The sequence below is a fragment of the Oncorhynchus gorbuscha genome, linkage group LG08 (assembly GCF_021184085.1).
Source record: "Oncorhynchus gorbuscha isolate QuinsamMale2020 ecotype Even-year linkage group LG08, OgorEven_v1.0, whole genome shotgun sequence".
Taxonomy (NCBI): domain Eukaryota; kingdom Metazoa; phylum Chordata; class Actinopteri; order Salmoniformes; family Salmonidae; genus Oncorhynchus; species Oncorhynchus gorbuscha.
Genome location: NC_060180.1, coordinates 78,861,577 through 78,887,490, shown reverse-complemented (window position 1 = coordinate 78,887,490; position 25,914 = coordinate 78,861,577). Strand labels below are relative to the sequence as shown.

At 44.9% G+C, this 25,914-nt stretch overlaps 1 protein-coding gene across 2 annotated transcripts in view; it reads left to right on the top strand.

The window, feature by feature from the left end:
- The window catches only part of LOC124041060 (pituitary adenylate cyclase-activating polypeptide type I receptor-like), a 116,914-nt gene that overhangs the window by 58,121 nt on the left and 32,879 nt on the right, over positions 1 to 25,914 (top strand). For both annotated transcript variants that reach the window (XM_046358227.1, XM_046358226.1), the window contains exon 5: positions 2,015 to 2,112. In XM_046358227.1, the coding sequence (XP_046214183.1) occupies positions 2,015 to 2,112 (98 nt within the window). The remainder of the gene's footprint in view (positions 1 to 2,014; positions 2,113 to 25,914) is intronic.

The window sequence follows — 25,914 nt, the reverse complement described above, 5'->3', positions numbered from 1 at the left end:
AACAATGTCTCTCTGTCTCTTCCAGGACATATACTATAACAATGTCTCTCTGTCTCTTCCAGGACATATACTATATACTATAACAATGTCTCTCTGTCTCTTCCAGGACATATACTATAACAATGTCTCTCTGTCTCTTCCAGGACATATACTATAACAATGTCTCTCTGTCTCTTCCAGGACATATACTATATACTATAACAATGTCTCTCTGTCTCTTCCAGGACATATACTATAACAATGTCTCTCTGTCTCTTCCAGGACATATACTATGTACTATAACAATGTCTCTCTGTCTCTTCCAGGACATATACTATAACAATGTCTCTCTGTCTCTTCCAGGACATATACTATATACTATAACAATTTCTCTCTGTCTCTCCCAGGACATATACTATATACTATAACAATGTCTCTTTGTCTCTCCCAGGACATATACTATAACAGTGTCTCTCTGTCTCTCCCAGGACATATACTATATACTATAACAATGTCTCTCTGTCTCTTCCAGGACATATACTATAACAGTGTCTCTCTGTCTCTCCCAGGACATATACTATATACTATAACAATGTCTCTCTGTCTCTTCCAGGACATATACTATAACAATGTCTCTCTGTCTCTCCCAGGACATATACTATATACTATAACAATGTCTCTCTGTCTCTTCCAGGACATATACTATAACAGTGTCTCTCTGTCTCTCCCAGGACATATACTATATACTATAACAATGTCTCTCTGTCTCTTCCAGGACATATACTATAACAGTGTCTCTCTGTCTCTCCCAGGACATATACTATAACAGTGTCTCTCTGTCTCTTCCAGGACATATACTATAACAATGTCTCTCTGTCTCTCCCAGGACATATACTATGTTCTATAACAGTGTCTCTCTGTCTCTCCCAGGACATATACTATAACAGTGTCTCTCTGTCTCTTCCAGGACATATACTATAACAATGTCTCTCTGTCTCTTCCAGGACATATACTATATACTATAACAATGTCTCTCTGTCTCTCCCAGGACATATACTATAACAGTGTCTCTCTGTCTCTTCCAGGACATATACTATATACTATAACAATGTCTCTCTGTCTCTTCCAGGACATATACTATATACTATAACAATGTCTCTCTGTCTCTCCCAGGACATATACTATATACTATAACAGTGTCTCTCTGTCTCTTCCAGGACATATACTATGTTCTATAACAGTGTCTCTCTGTCTCTCCCAGGACATATACTATATACTATAACAGTGTCTCTCTGTCTCTTCCAGGACATATACTATATACTATAACAGTGTCTCTCTGTCTCTTCCAGGACATATACTATATGTCTCTCTGTCTCTTCCAGGACATATTCTATAACAGTGTCTCTCTGTCTCTCCCAGGACATATACTATATACTATAACAGTGTCTCTCTGTCTCTTCCAGGACATATACTATATACTATAACAATGTCTCTCTGTCTCTCCCAGGACATATACTATAACAATGTCTCTCTGTCTCTTCCAGGACATATACTATATACTATAACAATGTCTCTCTGTCTCTCCCAGGACATATACTATAACAGTGTCTCTCTGTCTCTTCCAGGACATATACTATATACTATAACAATGTCTCTCTGTCTCTTCCAGGACATATACTATATACTATAACAATGTCTCTCTGTCTCTTCCAGGACATATACTATAACAATGTCTCTCTGTCTCTTCCAGGACATATACTATGTTATATAACAGTGTCTCTCTGTCTCTTCCAGGACATATACTATATACTATAACAATGTCTCTCTGTCTCTCCCAGGACATATACTATAACAATGTCTCTCTGTCTCTTCCAGGACATATACTATAACAATGTCTCTCTGTCTCTTCCAGGACATATACTATGTACTATAACAATGTCTCTCTGTCTCTTCCAGGACATATACTATAACAGTGTCTCTCTGTCTCTCCCAGGACATACTATGTACTATAACAGTGTCTCTCTGTCTCTTCCAGGACATGAACTATGCGTCTGTGAAAGCTCTGTACACAGCAGGATACAGCACCTCTTTGGTTTCTCTCACCACCGCCATGACTATACTCTGCAGGTTCAGGTTAGATCTGGCCTCTCACTACCGCCATGACTATACTCTGCAGGTTCAGGTTAGATCTGGCCTCTCACTACCTCCATGACTATACTCTGCAGGTTCAGGTTAGATCTGGCCTCTCACTACCTCCATGACTATACTCTGCAGGTTCAGGTTAGATCTGGCCTCTCACCACCTCCATGACTATACTCTGCAGGTTCAGGTTAGATCTGGCCTCTCACTACCTCCATGACTATACTCTGCAGGTTCAGGTTAGATCTGGCCTCTCACCACCTCCATGACTATACTCTGCATGTTCAGATAACCGGCCACTAGGGGGCAACGCTTTGCATTGTTACCATCGAGTAGTCTTGTGGCTTGCTAGGGTGTTTTGGACGGGGATGGTGTATTTACATTTTTTTTGCCTCCCAAACTATTTAACTTAAACACTCGGAATGAATTCCTAAACTTACCCGTCAAGTTGTTTCTGTTTTTATTTATTTTTTCAATTTTGCATTTTTTATGATTATACAAATAAGACAGAACAGCAGAACAGAACCCCCACCCCCCGTGCTCTAACAGAGCACACAGATCCCCCCAAATCAACCCCCCATTCTCTAACAGAGCACACAGATCCCCTACCAAATCAACCCCCATGCTCTAACAGAGCATGTTCAGATCCCCTACCAATCTGGCCCCAACCCCCGTGCTCTAACAGAGCACACAGATCCCCTACCAAATCAACCCCCGATCTGCTCTAACAGAGCACACAGATCCCCTACCAAATCAACCCCCGTGCTCTAACAGAGCACACAGATCCCCTACCAAATCAACCCCCCCGTGCTCTAACAGAGCACACAGATCCCCTACCAAATCAACCCCCCATGCTCTAACAGAGCACACAGATCCCCTACCAAATCAACCCCCATGCTCTAACAGAGCACACAGATCCCCTACCAAATCAACCCCCATGCTCTAACAGAACACACAGATCCCCCCCAAATCAACACAGATCCCAAATCAACCCCCATGCTCTAACAGAACACACAACAGATCAACACACAGATCCCCTACCAAATCACCCCCCCCCCCGTGCTCTAACAGAACACACAGATCCCAAATCAACCCCCCCCCGTGCTCTAACAGAGCACACAGATCCCCTACCAAATCAACCCCCGTGCTCTAACAGAGCACACAGATCCCCTACCAAATCAACCCCCCCGTGCTCTAACAGAGCACACAGATCCCCTACCAAATCAACCCCCCGTGCTCTAACAGAACACACAGATCCCCTACCAAATCAACCCCCCCCCCCGTGCTCTAACAGAGCACACAGATCCCCTACCAAATCAACCCCCCGTGCTCTAACAGAGCACACAGATCCCCTACCAAATCAACCCCCCATGCTCTAACAGAGCACACAGATCCCCTACCAAATCAACCCCCCATGCTCTAACGGAGCACACAGATCCCCTACCAAATCAACCCCCCATGCTCTAACAGAGCACACAGATCCCCTACCAAATCAACCCCCCATGCTCTAACAGAGCACACAGATCCCCTACCAAATCAACAGAGCACACAGATCCCCTACCCCCCGTGCTCTAACAGAGCACACAGATCCCCTACCAAATCAACCCCGTGCTCTAACAGAGCACACAGATCCCCCCCGTGCTCTAACAGAGCACAAGGCTCCACTACCAAAACAACCCCCATGCTCTAACAGAGCACACAGATCCCCAACCAAATCAACCCCCATGCTCTAACAGAGCACACAGATCCCCTACCAAATCAATCCCCCCCGTGCTCTAACAGAGCACACAGATCCCCAAATCAACCAAATCAGATCCCCTACCAAATCAACCCCCGTGCTCTAACAGAGCACACAGATCCCCTACCAAATCAACCCCCCATGCTCTAACAGAGCACACAGATCCCCTACCAAATCAACCCCCCCGTGCTCTAACAGAGCACACAGATCCCCTACCAAATCAACCCCCCCCCGTGCTCTAACAGAGCACACAGATCCCCTACCAAATCAAGCACCCCCCACCCCGTGCTCTAACAGAACACACAGATCCCCTACCAAATCAACCCCCCCCCGTGCTCTAACAGAGCACACAGATCCCCTACCAAATCAACCCCCCACCCCGTGCTCTAACAGAGCACACAGATCCCCTAACAAATCAGATCCCCCAAATCACCCCGTGCTCTAACAGAGCACACAGATCCCCTACCAAATCAACCCCCACCCCGTGCTCTAACAGAACACACAGATCCCCTACCAAATCAACCCCCCACCCCGTGCTCTAACAGAACACACAGATCCCCTACCAAATCAACCCCCACCCCGTGCTCTAACAGAGCACACAGATCCCCTACCAAATCAACCCCCCCACCCCGTGCTCTAACAGAGCACACAGATCCCCTACCAAATCAACCCCCCACCCCGTGCTCTAACAGAGCACACAGATCCCCTACCAAATCAACCCCCCACCCCGTGCTCTAACAGAGCACACAGATCCCCTACCAAATCAACCCCCCCCCGTGCTCTAACAGAGCACACAGATCCCCTACCAAATCAACCCCCCCCCGTGCTCTAACAGAGCACACAGATCCCCTACCAAATCAACCCCCCATGCTCTAACAGAGCACACAGATCCCCTACCAAATCAACCCCGTGCTCTAACAGAGCACACAGATCCCCTACCAAATCAACCCCCATGCTCTAACAGAGCACACAGATCCCCTACCAAATCAACCCCCATGCTCTAACAGAGCACACAGATCCCCTACCAAATCAACCCCCGTGCTCTAACAGAGCACACAGATCCCCTACCAAATCAACCAAATCCCCCATGCTCTAACAGAGCACACAGATCCCCTACCAAATCAACCCCCGTGCTCTAACAGAGCACACAGATCCCCTACCAAATCAACCCCCGTGCTCTAACAGAGCACACAGATCCCCTACCAAATCAACCCCCCGTGCTCTAACAGAACACACAGATCCCCTACCAAATCAACCCCCATGCTCTAACAGAACACACAGATCCCCTACCAAATCAACCCCCCCCCATGCTCTAACAGAACACACAGATCCCCTACCAAATCAACCCCCCGTGCTCTAACAGAACACACAGATCCCCTACCAAATCAACCCCCCGTGCTCTAACAGAGCACACAGATCCCCTACCAAATCAACCCCCCGTGCTCTAACAGAGCACACAGATCAACCCCCCCTACCAAATCAACCCCCCGTGCTCTAACGGAGCACACAGATCCCCTACCAAATCAACCCCCCCCCGTGCTCTAACAGAGCACACAGATCCCCTACCAAATCAACCCCCCACCCCGTGCTCTAACAGAGCACACAGATCCCCTACCAAATCAACCCCCACCCCGTGCTCTAACAGAGCACACAGATCCCCTACCAAATCAACCCCCCACCCCGTGCTCTAACAGAGCACACAGATCCCCTACCAAATCAACCCCCCACCCCGTGCTCTAACAGAGCACACAGATCCCCTACCAAATCAACCCCCATGCTCTAACAGAGCACACAGATCCCCTACCAAATCAACCCCCATGCTCTAACAGAGCACAAGGCTCCCCTACCAAATCAACCCCCATGCTCTAACAGAGCACACAGGATCCCCTACCAAATCAACCCCCCCCCCCGTGCTCTAACAGAGCACACAGATCCCCTACCAAATCAACCCCCCGTGCTCTAACAGAGCACACAGATCCCCTACCAAATCAACCCCCCATGCTCTAACAGAGCACAAGGCTCCCCTACCAAATCAACCCCCCCCGTGCTCTAACAGAGCACACAGATCCCCTACCAAATCACCCCCCCCCCCCCCCGTGCTCTAACGGAGCACACAGATCCCCTACCAAATCAACCCCCCCCCCCCCCCGTGCTCTAACAGAGCACAAGGCTCCACTACCAAATCAACCCCCCATGCTCTAACAGAGCCCCACCCCAACCCCCATGCTCTAACAGAGCCAAACCCCCATGCTCTAGAGCCCAACCCCAAAACCAGACTTAAAGCGGCATGATATACAATGAGTAATACATTTTTTATTTTTTTATTTCACCTTTATTTAACCAGATAGGCTAGTTGAGAACAAGTTCTCATTTGCAACTGCGACCTGGCCAAGATAAAGCATAGCAGTGTGAACAGACAACACAGAGTTACACATGGAGTAAACAATTAACAAGTCAATAACATAGTAGATTAAAAAGAGAATCTATATACAATGTGTGCAAAAGGCATGAGGAGGTAGGCAATAAATAGGCCATAGGAGTGAATAATTACAATTTAGCAGATTAACACTGGAGTGATAAATGAGCAGATGTGCAAGTAGAGATACTGGTGTGCATAAGAGCAGAAAAGTAAATAAATAAAAACAGTATGGGGATGAGGTAGGTAGATTAGGTGGGCTATATGCCGATGGACTATGTACAGCTGCAGCGATCGGTTAGCTGCTCAGATAGCAGATGTTTAAAGTTGGTGAGGGAGATAAAAGTCTCCAACTTCAGAGAGTTTTGCAATTCGTTCCAGTCGCAGGCAGCAAGAGAACTGCAAGGAAAGGCGGCCGAATGAGGTGTTGGCTTTAGGGATGATCAGTGAGATACACCTGCTGGAGCGCGTGCTACGGATGGGTGTTGCCATCGTGACCAGTGAACTGAGATAAGGCGGAGCTTTACCTAGCATAGACTTGTAGATGACCTGGAGCCAGTGGGTCTGGCGACGAACATGTAGCGAGGGCGAGCCGACTAGAGCATACAGGTCGCGGTGGTGGGTGGTATAAGGTGCTTTACTAACAAAACAGATGGCACTGTGATAGACTGCATCCAGTTTGCTGAGTAGAGTGTTGGAAGCCATTTTGTAGATGATATCGCCGAAGTCGAGGATCGGTAGGATAGTCAGTTTTACTAGGGTAAGCTTGGCGGCGTGAGTGAATGAGGCTTTGTTGCGGAATAGAAAGCCGACTCTTGATTTGATTTTCGATTGGAGATGTTTGATATGAGTCTGGAAGGAGAGTTTGCAGTCTAGCCAGACACCTAGGTACTTATAGATGTCCACATATTCAAGGTCGGAACCATCCAGGGTGGTGATGCTAGTCGGGCATGCGGGTGCAGGCAGCGATCGGTTGAAAAGCATGCATTTGGTTTTACTAGCGTTTAAGAGCAGTTGGAGGCCACGGAGGAAGTGTTGTATGGCATTGAAGCTCGTTTGGAGTTTGGATAGCACAGTGTCCAATGATGGGCCAAAAGTATATAGAATGGTGTCGTCTGCGTAGAGGTGGATCAGGGAATCGCCCACAGCAAGAGCAACATCATTGATATATACAGAGAAAAGAGTCGGCCCGAGAATTGAACCCTGTGGCACCCCCATAGAGACTGCCAGAGGACCGGACAGCATGCCCTCCGATTTGACACACTGAACTCTGTCTGCAAAGTAATTGGTGAACCAGGCAAGGCAGTCATCCGAAAAACCGAGGCTACTGAGTCTGCCGATAAGAGTATGGTGATTGACAGAGTCGAAAGCCTTGGCAAGGTTGATGAAGACGGCTGCACAGTACTGTCTTTTATCGATGGCGGTTATGATATCGTTTAGTACCTTGAGTGTAGCTGAGGTGCACCCGTGACCGGCTTGGAAACCAGATTGCACAGCGGAGAAGGTACGGTGGGATTCGAGATGGTCAGTGACCTGTTTGTTGACTTGGCTTTCGAAGACCTTAGATAGGCAGGGCAGGATGGATATAGGTCTGTAACAGTTTGGGTCCAGGGTGTCTCCCCCTTTGAAGAGGGGGATGACTGCGGCAGCTTTCCAATCCTTGGGGATCTCAGACGATATGAAAGAGAGATTGAACAGGCGGGTAAATAGGGGTTGCGACAATGGCGGCGGATAGTTTCAGAAATAGAGGGTCCAGATTGTCAAGCCCAGCTGATTTGTACGGGTCCAGGTTTTGCAGCTCTTTCAGAACATCTGCTATCTGGATTTGGGTAAAGGAGAACCTGAAGAGGCTTGGGCGAGGAGCTGCGGGGGGGGTGGAGCTGTTGGCGGAGGTTGGAGTAGCCAGGCGGAAGGCATGGCCAGGCGTTGAGAAATGCTTATTGAAGTTTTCGATAATCATGGATTTATCGGTGGTGACCGTGTTACCTAGCCTCAGTGCAGTGGGCAGCTGGGAGGAGGAGGTGCTCTTGTTCTCCATGGCCTTCACAGTGTCCCAGAACTTTTTGGAGTTGGAGCTACAGGATGCAAACTTCTGCCTGAAGAAGCTGGCCTTAGCTTTCCTGACTGACTGCGTGTATTGGTTCCTGACTTCCCTGAACAGTTGCATATCACGGGGAGTATTCGATGCTATTGCAGTCCGCCACAGGATGTTTTTGTGCTGGTCAAGTGCAGTCAGGTCTGGAGTGAACCAAGGGCTGTATCTGTTCTTAGTTCTGCATTTTTTGAACGGAGCATGCTTATCTAAAATGGTGAGGAAGTTACTTTTAAAGAATGACCAGGCATCCTCAACTGACAGGATGTGGTCAATGTCCTTCCAGGATACCCGGGCCAGGTCGATTAGAAAGGCCTGCTCACAGAAGTGTTTTAGGGAGTGTTTGACAGTAATGAGGGGTGGTCGTTTGACTGCGGCTCCGTAGCGGATACAGGCAATGAGGCAGTGATCGCTGAGATCCTGGTTGAAGACTGCGTAGGTGTATTTGGAGGGCCAGTTGGTCAGGATGATGTCTATGAGGGTGCCCTTGTTTACAGAGTTAGGGTTGAACCTGGTGGGTTCCTTGATGATTTGTGTGAGATTGAGGGCATCTAGCTTAGATTGTAGGACTGCCGGGGTGTTAAGCATATCCCAGTTTAGGTCACCTAACAGAACAAACTCTGAAGCTAGATGGGGAGCGATCATTTCACAAATGGTGTCCAGGGCACAGCTGGGAGCTGAGGGGGATCGGTAGCAGGCGGCAACAGTGAGAGACTTATTTCTGGAGAGAGTAATTTTCAAAATTAGTAGTTCGAACTGTTTGGGTATGGACCTGGAAAGTATGACATTACTTTGCAGGCTATCTCTGCAGTAGACTGCAACTCCTCCCCCTTTGGCAGTTCTATCTTGACGGAAGATGTTATAGTTGGGTATGGAAATCTCTGAATTTTTGGTGGCCTTCCTGAGCCAGGATTCAGACACGGCAAGGACATCAGGGTTAGCAGAGTGTGCTAAAGCAGTGAGTAAAACGAACTTAGGGAGGAGGCTTCTGATGTTGACATGCATGAAACCAAGGCTTTTTCGATCACAGAAGTCAACAAATGAGGGTGCCTGGGGACATGCAGAGCCTGGGTTTACCTCCACATCACCCGCGGAACAGAGAAGGAGTAGTATGAAGGTGCGGCTAAATGCTATCAAAACTGGTCGCCTAGAGCGTTGGGGACAGAGAATAAGAGGAGCAGGTTTCTGGGCATGGTAGAATATATTCAGGGCATATTGCGCAGACAGGGGTATGGTGGGGTGCGGGTACAGCGGAGCTAAGCCCTGGCACTGGGTGATGATGAGAGAGGTGGACATGCTGGTTGTAATGGGTGAGGTCACCGCATGTGTGGGAGGTGGGACAAAGGAGGTATCAGGGGTATGAAGAGTGTAACTAGGGGCTCCATTGTGAACTAAAACAATGATAACTAACCTGAACAACAGTATACAAGGCATATTGACATTTGAGAGAGACATACAGCGAGGCATATAGTAATCACAGGTGTTGAATTGGGAAAGCTAGCTAAAACAGTAGGTGGGACAACAACAGCTAATCAGCTAGCACAACAACAGCAGGTAAAATGGCGTTGACAGGGCCGACAGATAAAACAAACAAGCAGAATGGAGTACCGTGATTAATGGACAGTCCAGCGTGCATCAGCTATGTAGCCAAGAGATCAGTGTCCAGGGGGCAGCGGTGGATGGGGCAGGGGGCTGGACTGGCGAGTGTTATCCAGGTTTTAAAAAAACTAACAATGACTAAATAGCTTGTAGCTAGTTAGCTGGTTAGCTTCTGGAGGTTCTTGAGTGTGTTCTAAAAATTAAAAATAATAGCGATTCCGCATCACATTGGGTGAGGCAGGTTTCCGGAAGGTATAAACAAATTTAAAAATCAAAAAGAGATAGAAAGTAAATATGGGTCCAGTGAGTGTTTGGGACGCTGCGATTCAGATGGTTAGCAGGCCTGTGCTAACAAGCTAACAGTTCGTAGGCCCGGGCTAGACAAGGTAGCAGTTAGCGGACCGGAGCTAGACAAGCTAGCAGTTAGCAGGCCGAATTAGCAAGCAGGGAGGTAGCGAGGGCTAGAGAGTTAGCCTTTGGGGGACGTCGCGATGGGGTGAGTCTGTTTATTCCTCTTCATGCGGTGACATCGATAGACCGGTCGTGGGCCCGGGTATTGTAGCCCAGGAGTATGCTACAGGTGCTCTGGCCGGGCTAGCTTCAAGCTAAGTGGGTGGAAACGCTAGCCAGGAGTAATCATCCGGGGTTGTGGTTTAGCTAGATAGCTAGTTGTGAAGATCCAGCTGAAAAATGTTCCGTTTGCGGTGGGAATCCGGGGATGAAAAATAAATAGGTCCGTTATGCTCTGGTTAGAGTCGCGTTGTTCGAACTGGCGAGAGCTTTCCGGGCTAAAGGTTAGCTGATGACCGGTTAGCTGAAGACCGCTAGCATAGCTGGTGGTTAGCTGGCTAGCTTCAGTTGAGGGGTTCCGGTACCGAAGTAAATATAAATACTTTAGGAAAAATAGCTACATTGGGTGAGACGGGTTGCAAGAGAGTATTTGGAAGCTTAGGTTTAGCAAAATGTTTTTAAAGAGATATGCGGAGAAAAATATGTAAAAAACAAAAAATAAACGATATATACAAGGGACAGGACGACTTACTGCTACGCCATCTTGGAAATGTTGCATAACTTCCTTTTTCCAATGGTTTAAAGTAGGAGGAAACCGATCCTTCCACTTAAATAGTATAATAGCTGGAAGAGTAGTACATGCCAGCATGTTGCCCATAGAACTGTTTAGAGGGGCCTCCTGCGGTGCCCCTCTGAATGATACAATAAAGGCAGAAGGTTCTATAGGTCTCTCCAGTATCTTAGAAAACATCTCAAGAATTGATATCCAGAAATCTGTCCATTTCAGGAATTTCCAAAACATGTGTAATAAAGTAGCAGCATATGCGCAGAAATGACAGATTTCTGGATATCAATTCTTGAGACGTTTTCTAAGATGGACATATATAGATGAAGAATGTCAGAAGCATACTCTGACGATGTTGTCTGAAAGTTGTTCACCTAAGTCCTTTTCCCATTGGTTCTTGAGAGTTCAAGGAATCCAGATTGTGGAAGTTTAATAACATTCAGATCACACTCATGCCCCCTCCGATATTTTTTATTTAACTAGGAAAGTCAGTTAAGAACAAATTCTTGTTTACAATGACAGCCTACCGGGAAACAGTGGGTTAACTGCCTTGCTCAGGGGCAGAACAACAGAACGACAGTGTGTTTTACCCTGTCAGCTTGGAGATTTGATCCTGCAACCTTTCAGTTACTATCCCTACACTCTAACCACTAGGCTACCTGCCGGCCCTACACTCTAACCACTAGGCTACCTGCCGGCCCTACACTCTAACCACTAGGCTACCTGCCAGCCCTACACTCTAACCACTAGGCTACCTGCCGGCCCTACACTCTAACCACTAGGCTACCTGCCGGACCTACACTCAAACCACTAGGCTACCTGCCGGCCCTACACTCTAACCACTAGGCTACCTGCCGGCCCTACACTCAAACCATTAGGCTACCTGCCGGCCCTACACTAACCACTAGGCTACCTGCCGGCCCAACACTAACCACTAGGCTACCTGCCGGCCCTACACTCTAACCACTAGGCTACCTGCCGGCCCTACAGTCTAACCACTAGGCTACCTGCCGGCCCTACAGTCTAACCACTAGGCTAGCCACCTGCCTCCCCAAACTGTATGTACAGGTCGTTCAGTGAGGAGATCCCTTTTCCAGACCAGATATGAAAACCCTACTTGCATTAGCTGATCTGGAAACAGTTAAGGAGATCTTTTGATCTCAGTGAATTTTCAACTTCTGCCCCATAATTAAAAAACCTCAACATCTTGAACATCTTGGCCATGTTCTGTTATAATCTCCACCCAGCACAGCCAGAAGAGGACTGGCCACCCCACATAGCCTGGTTCCTCTCTAGGTTTCTTCCTCGGTTTTGGCCTTTCTAGGAAGGGCTATATAAATAAATGTGCTTTGATTTGAATAGGGTTTTTAATGTATTTGGAAACAGGCTCAGCTAGTTTAGAGCAAAGCTAAGCTAAGGAGGTGGGGCCACAGGATGATATCTCCAAGGTCAACCATTTTCTTATGTCAGCTGCCCAGTAATAATATTGAAAGTTGGGTAGCGCTAGACCACCCTGGGGACGAGTCTCTGCAATACGCTCCTACGTGTCCGAGGGTTTTTCTTGTTCCAGATAAACTAATATCTGCTTTTATCTATGGAGATAAAAAAATATATTTTGTCAGAAAGATAGTAATACATTTGAAATGAGTATAAAAACGTAGGTAATACATTCATTTCTCGTGAAGAAAAAGTTGAAGTTGAGTGTGACTCAAATTCCCAAATACAGTTTCTGTGTAGTGACTCTGAAGGGCCTAAAATACGTTTGCCTGTCAGAAGGATTAATACACATCAATTCACGTTTTTATAGATGAACCTCATATTTACCAACTGTCTTTAGAACCTGGATCTCTGGAAGACCAGTTAAAGGGTCAGACATTTATAGTATAATGTCATCCGCATAGTAGTGTTATTTCAAATATTGTTACGGCTAAAGGCTCAATTGTGAAAGCAAACCGCTGAGGGGATAGAGGACAACCCTGTCTTGCCCCATGTTGAAGTTGGAAATAGGATGAAAGGTTAATATGTGTGCGCACTGCAGGCATAGCGGAGGAGTAAAGGACTTTGATCCAGGACATAAAATTGGGACCGAATCCAAATTGTTTGAGGATATAAAACAGATAATCCCACTCAACCTGATCAAACTCCATCTCAGCATCAAGTGATAACAATATCTCTGGAGTGTCAGATGAAGAGGGGTTATAAAGTATATTATAAAGATGTCTGATGTTTAAAAAGAATGACGATTTTTAAGGATAACGGAGGGAAGTACTGACTCAAAACGGCAGGCAATCATAGAAAGTATCTTTACATTTCAATTAAGTAAAGAAATGTGCCTACATGAACCACAAGTTTTTTTTTTCATTTTCAGAATAAGTGAAATACATGCCTGTCTTATTGTTGAGGGTAAAGATTTTTAGGAGAATGATTCCTCAAATACGGAAAGAGAGGAGAGTTGATCTGAGAATAAAAATATATATTTTCCTTTGTTTATTTTTTATATATATATTTTTTACCCTTTTTCTCCCCAATTTCATGGTATCCAATTGGTAGTTACGGTCTTGTCTCATCGCTCCAACTCCCGTACGGACTCGAGAGAGGCGAAGGTCTAGAGCCATGCATCCTCCAAACACAAACCAACCAAGCCGCACTGCTTCTTAACACAGCGTGCATCCCACCCGGAAGCCAGCCGCACTGCTTCTTAACACAGAGTGCATCCCACCCGGAAGCCAGCCGCACCAATGTGTCGGAGGAAACACCTGGCGACCGTGTCAGCGTGCACTCCGCCCGGTCGCTAGTGCTTGATGGTACAAGGACATCCCTGTCGGCCAAACCATCCCCTAACGCAGACGACGCTGGGCCAATTCTGCGTCTCCCAGTCGTGGCTGCGACAAAGGCTGGACTCACACCCAGAATCTCTAGTGACACAGCTAGCTCGCCACTCGGGAGGACCGATCTGAGAATTTATTTTAAGAATTATCTCTGAAATCCGTCGGGTCCAGGGGATTTAATTGGCAACACGATCTCTTCTAGTTCTCTTCTCTTCTAGCTGCTCTTCTAGTTTAGCAGCTGTCTAAGGTTCAACTGTAGGAACACCTAAGTTCTCAAAGGTGTGGAGTAATGTGGCATTACCAGCTGATTCTGAAGTATATAATTATGAGTAAAATTTATGAAAGCATGAATTGACCTCTAAATGATCAATACATGTGTTACCCAGCTCGTCAGTTATCTCAGGTATGGTTTGATTTGTTCTCTGACGCAGCATTTTCCCTAGTTTCTCTCCATGTTCATCATTTTTGTATCAAGATTTACTCATTCGATTTTCTGCTTATCGAGTTGAAAGAAGATTAAACTTTGTCTGAAGTGTCAAACTGTTGTTTTAGTAAATCTGCGGATGAAGATGTGAATATGCCATATCCAAATCCCAGATGTTATTTGTAAATTCCCCAAGTAGTTTAATATTGCACTTCCTTAATCTTGCGCTGTACTAAATAATTTGGCCCCTTAGATAAGCCTTCATTGATTCCTATACTGTGGTAGTAGACATTCCAGGGGGTTGATTAAGCTCAAGAAACAGCTCAATTTGAGATTATATAAAAGAAACAAAGGTTTCTTCTGGTAGCAGTAGTGAGTTAAGGGGGATACCTAGTCAGTTGTACGACTGCATGCATTCAACTGGGATTCGATCCAGCAACCTTGCGGTTACTCAGCCAGTGCTCTATCCACTAGGCTACCAGCTTCCCTTTAAGCCTACAAGGGTGATGACTGGGCTTTGTATTTGGTATAAGTAGTTTCATAGTAAGAGGATAATGATTCGAAATGACTATAGCTTGTTAATCACACTCCACGATAAGTGGCAGAAATCTATTGTCCTGGAAAAAGAAGTCTATGTGAGAAGGTCTTTTTACTAATTAAAATGGCTGCTCCTCATGTTTTTACTAATTAAAATGGCTGCTCCTCATGTTTTTACTAATTAAAATGGCTGCTCCTCATGTTTTTACTAATTAAAATGGCTGCTCCTCATGTTTTTACTAATTAAAATGGCTGCTCCTCATGTTTTTACTAATTAAAATGGCTGCTCCTCTGCTAATTAAAATGGCTGCTCATGTTTTTACTAATTAAAATGGCTGCTCCTCATGTTTTTACTAATTAAAATGGCTGCTCCTCATGTTTTTACTAATTAAAATGGCTGCTCCTCATGTTTTTACTAATTAAAATGGCTGCTCCTCATGTTTTATTTAATGTTTTTTAATATGATTGACCAATCCACTTTCCTTTTAAACGATAGTGGTCAAAAGTGCGGAGATGTGTCTCCTGAAGAAAGACATATATCTACTTTAAGGTGATTTAAATGAGAAAGAACCCGTTACCTTTTACTGGGTGGTTTAAAGATGTAAAATTGCAGGCCTAGCCATGTAAAGTCAACCAGCTGTCCCTCATGATATCAGGCCTAGCCATGTAAAGTCAACCAGCTGTCCCTCATGTTATCAGGCCTAGCCATGTAAAGTCAACCAGCTGTCCCTCATGTTATCAGGCCTAGCCATGTAAAGTCAACCAGCTGTCCCTCATGTTATCAGGCCTAGCCATGTAAAGTCAGGTGGGAAAACGATAAATACCAGATTACAATAACAACTGATCCATTAAACATTTCCCCAGATCTGTGCCTCGAGACAATCATTTCTCTCTACGGACAATTCCTTTGATGTCATGGCTTGGTGTTTGCTCTGACATGCACTGTGAACTGTGGGACCTTATATAGACAGGTGTGTGCATTTCCAAATCTCTTAAATCAATTGAATTTACCACAGGTGGACTCCAATGAAGTTGTAGAAACATCTCAAAGATAATCAATGGATGGATGCACCTCAGCTCAATTTGGAGTCTCATAGCAAAGGGTCTGAATACTTATGTAAATAAGGCATTTCAATTAGTGTGTATATATTTTATTCAATCCATTTTAGAATGTTTAATTTGTTTTATTTAACAGGCCCATTGAGACCCAGAGTCTCTTTAAGGGAGACCTGGCCAAGGTAGCAGCAATAATCAATACATTAAAACATTAAAACATGATCCAGCCTAAAAAACAGCATTTACCCTCCATAACAGTCTCCCATCAATATTTTAAATTCATTCAGTGGCACTAACATGTCTAGATGAAGCAGGGATTGTAGACTATTCCTTGCCTCTGGTGCACAAGAAGAGAAGGCAGTCTTGCCTAATACTATGAATGTCCTGGGGACTTTAAGTAGCATCCCCCTAGCAGACCGGGTATGGTAACATAGCAACCACCTAGCAGACCGGGTATGGTAACATAGCAACCACCTAGCAGACCGGGTATGGTAACATAGCAACCACCTAGCAGACCGGGTATGGTAACATAGCAACCACCTAGCAGACCGGGTATGGTAACATAGCAACCACCTAGCAGACCGGGTATGGTAACATAGCAACCACCTAGCAGACCGGGTATGGTAACATAGCAACCACCTAGCAGACCGGGTATGGTAACATAGCAACCACCTAGCAGACCGGGTATGGTAACATAGCAACCACCTAGCAGACCGGGTTTGGTAACATAGCAACCACCTAGCAGACCGGGTATGGTAACATAGCAACCACCTAGCAGACCGGGTATGGTAACATAGCAACCACCTGGCAGACCGGGTTTGGTAACATAGCAACCACCTAGCAGACCGGGTTTGGTAACATAGCAACCACCTAGCAGACCGGGTATGGTAACATAGCAACCACCTAGCAGACCGGGTATGGTAACATATCAACCACCTAGCAGACCGGGTATGGTAACATAGCAACCACCTGGCAGACCGGGTTTGGTAACATAGCAACCACCTAGCAGACCGGGTATGGTAACATAGCAACCACCTAGCAGACCGGGTATGGTAACATAGCAACTACCTAGCAGACCGGGTATGGTAACATAGCAACCACCTAGCAGACCGGGTATGGTAACATAGCAACACCTGGCAGACCGGGTATGGTAACATAGCAACCACCTGGCAGACCGGGTATGGTAACATAGCAACCACCTAGCAGACCGGGTATGGTAACATAGCAACACCTGGCAGACCGGGTATGGTAACATAGCAACCACCTAGCAGACCGGGTATGGTAACATAGCAACCACCTAGCAGACAGGGTATGGTAACATAGCAACCACCTAGCAGACAGGGTATGGTAACATAGCAACTACCTGGCAGACCGGGTATGGTAACATAGCAACGACCTGGCAGACAGGGTATGGTAACATAGCAACACCTGGCAGACCGGGTATGGTAACATAGCAACCACCTGGCAGACCGGGTATGGTAACATAGCAACCACCTGGCAGACCGGGTATGGTAACATAGCAACCACCTGGCAGACCGGGTATGGTAACATAGCAACCACCTGGCAGACCGGGTATGGTAACATAGCAACCACCTGGCAGACCGGGTATGGTAACATAGCAACCACCTGGCAGACCGGGTATGGTAACATAGCAACGACCTGGCAGACAGGGTATGGTAACATAGCAACACCTGGCAGACCGGGTATGGTAACATAGCAACCACCTGGCAGACCGGGTATGGTAACATAGCAACCACCTAGCAGACCGGGTATGGTAACATAGCAACCACCTAGCAGACAGGGTATGGTAACATAGCAACCACCTGGCAGACCGGGTATGGTAACATAGCAACCACCTGGCAGACAGGGTATGGTAACATAGCAACCGACCTGGCAGACCGGGTATGGTAACATAGCAACCACCTGGCAGACAGGGTATGGTAACTGCTGGTGGTGAAGGAGACCAGACTACAGATGTTAAGAGGGAGTTTACCCAAAAGGGCTTTGTAGATGAACACATACAAATGTAGCTTTCTGAGAATATAATTTAAAGTCCAACCTTCTATTTGGTGCAATGTGCAATGGTGGGTGAGTGACTTGGCATTTGTAATAAAGCCCAAGGATGCATGATAAACAGAGTCCAGTCTCTGTAAGACAGAGGAGGCTGCATGATAAACAGAGTCCAGTCTCTGTTAGACAGAGGAGGCTACATGATAAACAGAGTCCAGTCTCTGTCAGACAGAGGAGGCTACATGATAAACAGAGTCCAGTCTCTGTCAGACAGAGGAGGCTGCATGATAAACAGAGTCTCTGTAAGACAGAGAAGGCTGCATGATAAACAGAGTCTCTGTTAGACAGAGGAGGCTGCATGATAAACAGAGTCTCTGTTAGACAGAGGAGGCTGCATGATAAACAGAGTCCAGTCTCTGTTAGACAGAGAAGGCTGCATGATAAACAGAGTCCAGTCTCTGTTAGACAGAGAAGGCTGCATGATAAACAGAGTCCAGTCTCTGTTAGACAGAGAAGGCTGCATGATAAACAGAGTCTCTGTTAGACAGAGGAGGCTGCATGATAAACAGAGTCTCTGTTAGACAGAGGGGGCTGCATGATAAACAGAGTCCAGTCTCTGTTAGACAGAGGAGGCTGCATGATAAACAGAGTCCAGTCTCTGTTAGACAGAGAAGGCTGCATTATAAACAGAGTCTCTGTTAGACAGAGGGGGCTGCATGATAAACAGAGTCCAGTCTCTGTTAGACAGAGAAGGCTGCATTATAAACAGAGTCTCTGTTAGACAGAGAAGGCTGCATTATAAACAGAGTCCCTGTTAGACAGAGGAGGCTGCATGATAAACAGAGTCTCTGTTAGACAGAGGGGGCTTTGTAGATAAACAGAGTCAAAGTCTCTGTCAGACAGAGGATATGATAAACAAGTCCAGTCTCTGTTAGACAGAGGAGGCTGCATGATAAACAGAGTCCAGTCTCTGTCAGACAGAGGAGGCTGCATGATAAACAGAGTCCAGTCTCTGTTAGACAGAGGAGGCTGCATGATAAACAGAGTCCAGTCTCTGTAAGACGGAGGCTGTATAATAAACAGAGTCCAGTCTCTGTTAGAGGAGGCTGTTTGATAAACAGAGTCCAGTCTCTGTTAGAGGAGGCTGTTTGATAAACAGAGTCCAGTCTCTGTAAGACAGAGGAGGCTACATGATAAACAGAGTCCAGTCTCTGTTAGAGGAGGCTGTTTGATAAACAGAGTCCAGTCTCTGTCAGACAGAGGAGGCTGCATGATACACAGAGTCCAGTCTCTGTTAGAGGAGGCTGTTTGATAAACAGAGTCCAGTCTCTGTAAGACAGAGGAGGCTGCATGCAAATACAACAAGTCACCATAATCAATTACAGAGAGAAATGGCCTGAACAAGTCTTCTTTTAGACAGAGGAGGCAAGCATGATTAAAAATAAACATTTAAATTGAAGCTTTGTCACAAGATTAAACATGAACTTTAAAGGACAACTTGTCATCCAATGATCAAATACCTTGGTATTTGTAGGAAGACATTTCTTCAATGGATGAGCCACCACATGTGACAATGCTAACGTTCTTTGGCAGAGTTCTAGCTCTGACAAAGGTCATGCATTTAGTTGTTTGTACATTCAAGACCAGTTTGAGACTCATGATGGAGTCTGCAGTGACTGAATAAATGGAGGCCTGCAGTGACTGAAAAGCAGTGGATCTCTTCAACAGCCTGAACCAGAGGAGTACATGAATAGATGCCAGATCATCTGCATATAGATGGAACTTAGCTGGTTGCATTCCATTTCCCAAATCATTAATACAAATTGAAAACAACACAGGAGCTAAAATGGAACTCAGGGGCACACCTCTGTTAATCTCTAGACAGCTAGACTTGTGATTGTCAGTATAAACACATTGTGTTCTGGCAGAAAGATAGTTTCTAAACCAATTTACTGTCCCTTCTCTGAGACCAATGTTACTGAGTCTAGCTAACAACAATTCATGGTCACTGAGACTGAATCAAAGGCCTTTGATAAATCCACAAACAGAGCAGCACAATGTTGCTTTTTATCAAGTGCATTAATGATGTCATTTGCCACTGCCATATCTGCAGTTGTGGTGCTGTGTCCCAGACTAAAGCCAGACTGAACCCTGCTCAGTATGTTCAGACAATGAAGAAGTTTTTTAATTGGGAGTTCACAGGGATTCAGACTTTGGCCAGGATGCAGAGTTCACTAGGGATTCCAGTCTTTGCCAGGATAGGGAGTTCACTGGGGATTCATAGACCTTGGCCAGGATAGGGAGTTCAGAGGGGTTCATAGACCTTGGCCAGGATAGGGAGTTCACTGGGATTCATAGGACGTTGCCAGGATAGGGAGTTCACTAGTCATTCATAGATCTTTGGCCAGGATAGGGAGTTCACTGGGGATTCATAGACCTTGGCCAGGATAGGGAGTTCACTGGGGATTCATAGACCTTGGCCAGGATAGGAGTTCACCAGGGGTTCCATAGACCTTGGCCAGGATAGGGAGTTCACTGGGGATTCAAAGACGTTGGCCAGGAAGGGAGTTCAATGGGGATTCACCACATGTGACCAGGATAGGGAGTTCACTGGGAGTTCTAGCTTTGGCCAGGATCATGGAGTTCACTAGTTGATTTGACTTTCAAGACCAGATTGGGAGTTCACTATGGATTCTAGACTTTGACCAGGATAAATGGAGTTCTGCAGGGATTCTAGACTTTGGCCAGGATAGGGAGTTCTGGGGATTCACAGACCTTGGCCAGGATATGGGAGTTCACTGGGGATTCATCTTTGCCAGGATAGATGGAACAGGGGTTCATAGACCATTGGCCAGGAAAGTTCATTAGGGATTCAAGACTTTGGCCAGGATAAAGTTCAAGGGGTTCATAGACTATGTCCAGGATACAGAGTTCACTCAGGGGTTCATAGACTTTGGCCAGGATTGGGAGTTCACTAGGGATTCATAGAGTTCTGGCCAGGAAGGGAGTTCACTAGGGATTTACTGTCCCTTTGAGACCAGGATAGGGAGTTCACTGGGGATTCTAGACCTTGGCCAGGATAGGGAGTTCAACTGGGGATTCATAGACCTTTGCCAGGATAGGGAGTTCACCAGGGGTTCATAGACCTTGGCCAGGATAGGAGTTCACTGGGGATTCATTTGCCACGTTGGCCAGGATGGAGTTCACTGGGGATTCATAGACGTTGGCCAGGATGGAGTTCACTATGGGATTCAATGAAGACTTTGGCCAGGATTGGGAGTTCACTAGGGATTCATAGACTTTGGCCAGGATAGGGAGTTCACTGGGGATTCATAGACCTTGGCCAGGATAGGGAGTTCACTGGGGATTCATAGACTTTGGCCAGGATAGGGAGTTCACCAGGGGTTCATAGACCTTGGCCAGGATAGGGAGTTCACTAGGGATTCATAGACTTTGGCCAGGATAGAGAGTTCACCAGGGGTTCATAGACTATGTCCAGGATACAGAGTTCACCAGGGGTTCATAGACTTTGGCCAGGATAGGGAGTTCACTAGGGATTCATAGACTTTGGCCAGGATAGGGAGTTCACTAGGGATTCATAGACTTTGGCCAGGATAGGGAGTTCACTAGGGATTCATAGACTTTGGCCAGGATAGGGAGTTCACTAGGGATTCATAGACCTTGGCCAGGATAGGGAGTTCACCAGGGATTCATAGACTTTGGCCAGGATACAGAGTTCACCAAGGGTTCATAGACTATGTCCAGGATAGAGAGTTCACTGGGGATTCATAGACTTTGGCCAGGATAGGGAGTTCACCAGGGGTTCATAGACCTTGGTCAGGATAGGACGTTTGGAGATAGGATGATAGTTATTAGCATCTGAGGGATCTCCACCCTTTAGCAGTGGGAGGACATAAGCTGATTTCCAAATGGTGGGTATAGATTGGTCAAGAGAATCAAGTTGAAAATGTGAGCCACAGGTTCAGTAATAATACCAGCTGCTGTCTTTAAGAGGTAGGGGGTCCAGGTTGTCTGGACCTGCAGACCTTTTAGTGTCTATTGCTTTTAGTGCTTTATAGACCTCAGTATAAGAAACAGGCTCAAAGTTAAAATGGTTGACATAAGGGCCAAATCATAGTTGACTGTAACAGAGCTTACATTAGAGGCCTGGGCCCCACCATTATCAACAACAGAACCAGCAGATATGAAGTGCTTGTTAAAAACCCCGACAATATCTGCTTTATCCTTCACTTCATTAGAATCCATCATTAAATGGTCAGGAAGGCCAGAGGAGACATTAGAACCTGACACTGATTTGATTGGCTTCCAGAACTGGGTAGGGTTGTTTAGGTTCTCTGTGACAGCATTTAAATAGTCATCTGATTTGATTGGCTTCCAGAACTTGGTAGTGTTGTTTAGGTTCTCTGTGGACTGCATTTAAATAGTCATCTGATTTGATTGGCTTGGTAGGGTTGTTTAGGTTTCTGTGACAGCATTTAAATAGTCATCTGATTTGATTGGCTGGGTAGGGTTGTTTAGGTTCTCTGTGGACTGCATTTAAATAGTCATCTGATTTGATTGGCTGGGTAGGGTTGTTTAGGTTCTCTGTGACAGCATTTAAATAGTCATCTGATTTGATTGACTTGGTAGTATTGTTTAGGTTCTCTGTGGACTGCATTTAAATAGTCATCTGATTTGATTGGCTTGGTAGGGTTGTTTAGGTTCTGTGACTGCATTTAAATAGTCATCTGATTTGATTGGCTTCCAGAACTTGGTAGTGTTGTTTAGGTTCTGTGACAGCATTTAAATAGTCATCTGATTTGATTGGCTTGGTAGTGTTGTTTAGGTTCTCTGTGGACAGCATTTAAATAGTCATCTGATTTGATTGGCTTCCAGAACTTGGTCAGTGTTGTTTAGGTTCTCTGGACAGCATTTAAATAGTCATCTGATTTGATTGGCTTCCAGAACAAAGTGTTGTTTAGGTTCTCTGTGGACTGCATTTAAATAGTCATCTGATTTGATTGGCTTCCAGAACTTGGTAGTGTTGTTTAGGTTCTCTGTGGACAGCATTTAAATAGTCATCTGATTTGATTGGCTTCAGAACTTGGTAGTGTTGTTTAGGTTCTCTGTGGACAGCATTTAAATAGTCATCTGATTTGATTGGCTTCCAGAACTTGGTAGTGTTGTTTAGGTTCTCTGATGGACTGCATTTAAATAGTCATCTGATTTGATTGGCTGGGTAGGGTTGTGGAGGTTCTCTGTGACTGCATTTAAATAGTCATCTGATTTGATTGGAGGGTAGGGTTGTTTAGGTTCTCTGTGGACTGCATTTAAATAGTCATCTGATTTGATTGGCTGGGTAGGGTTGTTTAGGTTCTGTGACTGCATTTAAATAGTCATCTGATTTGATTGGCTTGGTAGGGTTGTTTAGGTTCTGTGACTGCATTTAAATAGTCATCTGATTTGGACTTCCTGATCAATCCTGTGTATTTGTTTCTTAGCGCTCTGAAGGAGGCCCAGTCAACAGGAGCATTTGTATGTCTAGTTTGAGCCCAAGAGATATCTCTCTTTCTAATTAATTCTGCCAAGTTATCTGAAAACCAGGGATTCCCTTCCACTGATTCTACATTTCCTCACAGGGGCTTATCACACATCAACACAAATGTCATATACAAATAGTCCCGGTCAGTGTCAACATCTGAGAAATCGAAAACTTTGTCAATATTATGGTACAGATCATGTAAGAACGCCTGTTAATCAAACGGTCTAAAATGTCTTCAAAAATATAACGGGTTTGGCTTTGGTCATTGTTGTATTTCTAAAAAAGCAACAGTGATCACTGACATCATTACAGAATAAGGCTGTAACGTAACAAAATGTGGAAAAAGTCAAGGGGTCTGAATACTTTCCCAATGCACTGTTTTATATATATACACATATACACTGCTCAAAAACATACGTTCAGCAAATCAATGATGAGAGAATAGTCAGATGAATTGACAAACATGGAGGCGTAGCAGGAAGATGGAGGCGTAGCAGGAAGATGTGAATGCCATGAACCAAGAGGTTGTGAGTTCAAATCCCAATGTCACGGCCTTGTATAAATGAACATGCACAATGTATGTCAAATATGTAAGTTGAAAACACTATGTTAAATGCACTGTGTGTGTGAGTATCCTTGACAACAGACAAAGAGCTATGACAGGAGCAGTAGTTCACCAATCAGGGCCTTGATTGGCTGAGGAATAATAAAGTGATGTGTAATGAATATCTCATGTTCTGAGAACATGAAAACCACATTCTGAGAACATGAAAACCACATTCTGAGAACATGAAAATCACGTTCTGAGAACATGAAAACCACATTCTAAGAACATGAAAACCACGTTCTCAGAACATGAAAACCACATTCTGAGAACATGAAAACCACATTCTGAGAACATGAAAACCACGTTCTGAGAACATGAAAACCACATTCTGAGAACATGAAAACCACATTCTGAGAACATGAAAACCACATTCTGAGAACATGAAAACCACGTTCTCAGAACATGAAAACCACATTCTAAGAACATGAAAACCACAGTCTGAGAACATGAAAACCACATTCTGAGAACATGAAAACCACATTCTGAGAACATGAAAACCACGTTCTGAGAACATGAAAACACATTCTGAGAACATGAAAACCACGTTCTGAGAACATGAAAACCACATTCTGAGAACATGAAAACCACGTTCTGAGAACATGAAAACATAAAAACCACGTTCTGAAAACATGAAAACCACGTTCTGAGAACATGAAAACCACGTTCTAAGAACATAAAAACCACATTCGGAGAACATGAAAACCATGTTCTGAGAACATGAAAACCATGTTCTGAGAACATGAAAACCACATTCTGAGAACATGAAAACCACGTTCTGAGAACATGAAAACCACATTCTGAGAACATGAAAACACGTTCTGAGAACATGAAAACCACATTCTGAGAACATGAAAACATAAAAACCAACTTATGAAAACCATGTTCTGAGAACATGAAAACCACTTTCTGAGAACATGAAAACCACGTTCTGAGAACATGAAAATCACATTCTGAGAACATGAAAACCACGTTCTAAGAACATGAAAACCACATTCTGAGAACATGAAAACCACATTCTGAGAACATGAAAACCACTTTCTGAGAACATGAAAACCACGTTCTGAGAACATGAAAATCACGTTCTGAGAACATGAAAACCACATTCTGAGAACATGAAAACCACTTTCTGAGAACATGAAAACCACATTCTGAGAACATGAAAACCACTTTCTGAGAACATGAAAACCACGTTCTGAGAACATGAAAATCACGTTCTGAGAACATGAAAACCACATTCTGAGAACATGAAAACCACTTTCTGAGAACATGAAAACCACGTTCTGAGAACATGAAAATCACGTTCTGAGAACATGAAAACCACGTTCTGAGAACATGAAAACCACATTCTGAGAACATGAAAACCACATTCTGAGAACATGAAAACCCCATTCTGAGAACATGAAAACCACATTCTGAGAACATGAAAACCACATTCTGAGAACATGAAGAAAAAAAACACGTTCTGAAAACATGAAAACCACATTCTGAGAACATGAAAACCACATTCTGAGAACATGAAGAGAAAAAAAACACGTTCTGAAAACATGAAAACCACGTTCTGAGAACATGAAAACCACGTTCTGAGAACATGAAAACCACGTTCTGAGAACATGAAAACCACGTTCTGAGAACATGAAAACATAAAAAACACCTTCTGAAAACATGAAAACCATGTTCTGAGAACATGAAAACCACATTCTGATAACATGAAAACCACGTTCTGAGAACATGAAAACACGTTCTGAGAACATGAAAACCACATTCTGAGAACATGAAAACCACATTCTGAGAACATGAAAACCACATTCTGAGAACATGAAAACACGTTCTGAGAACATGAAAACCACATTCTGAGAACATGAAAACATAAAA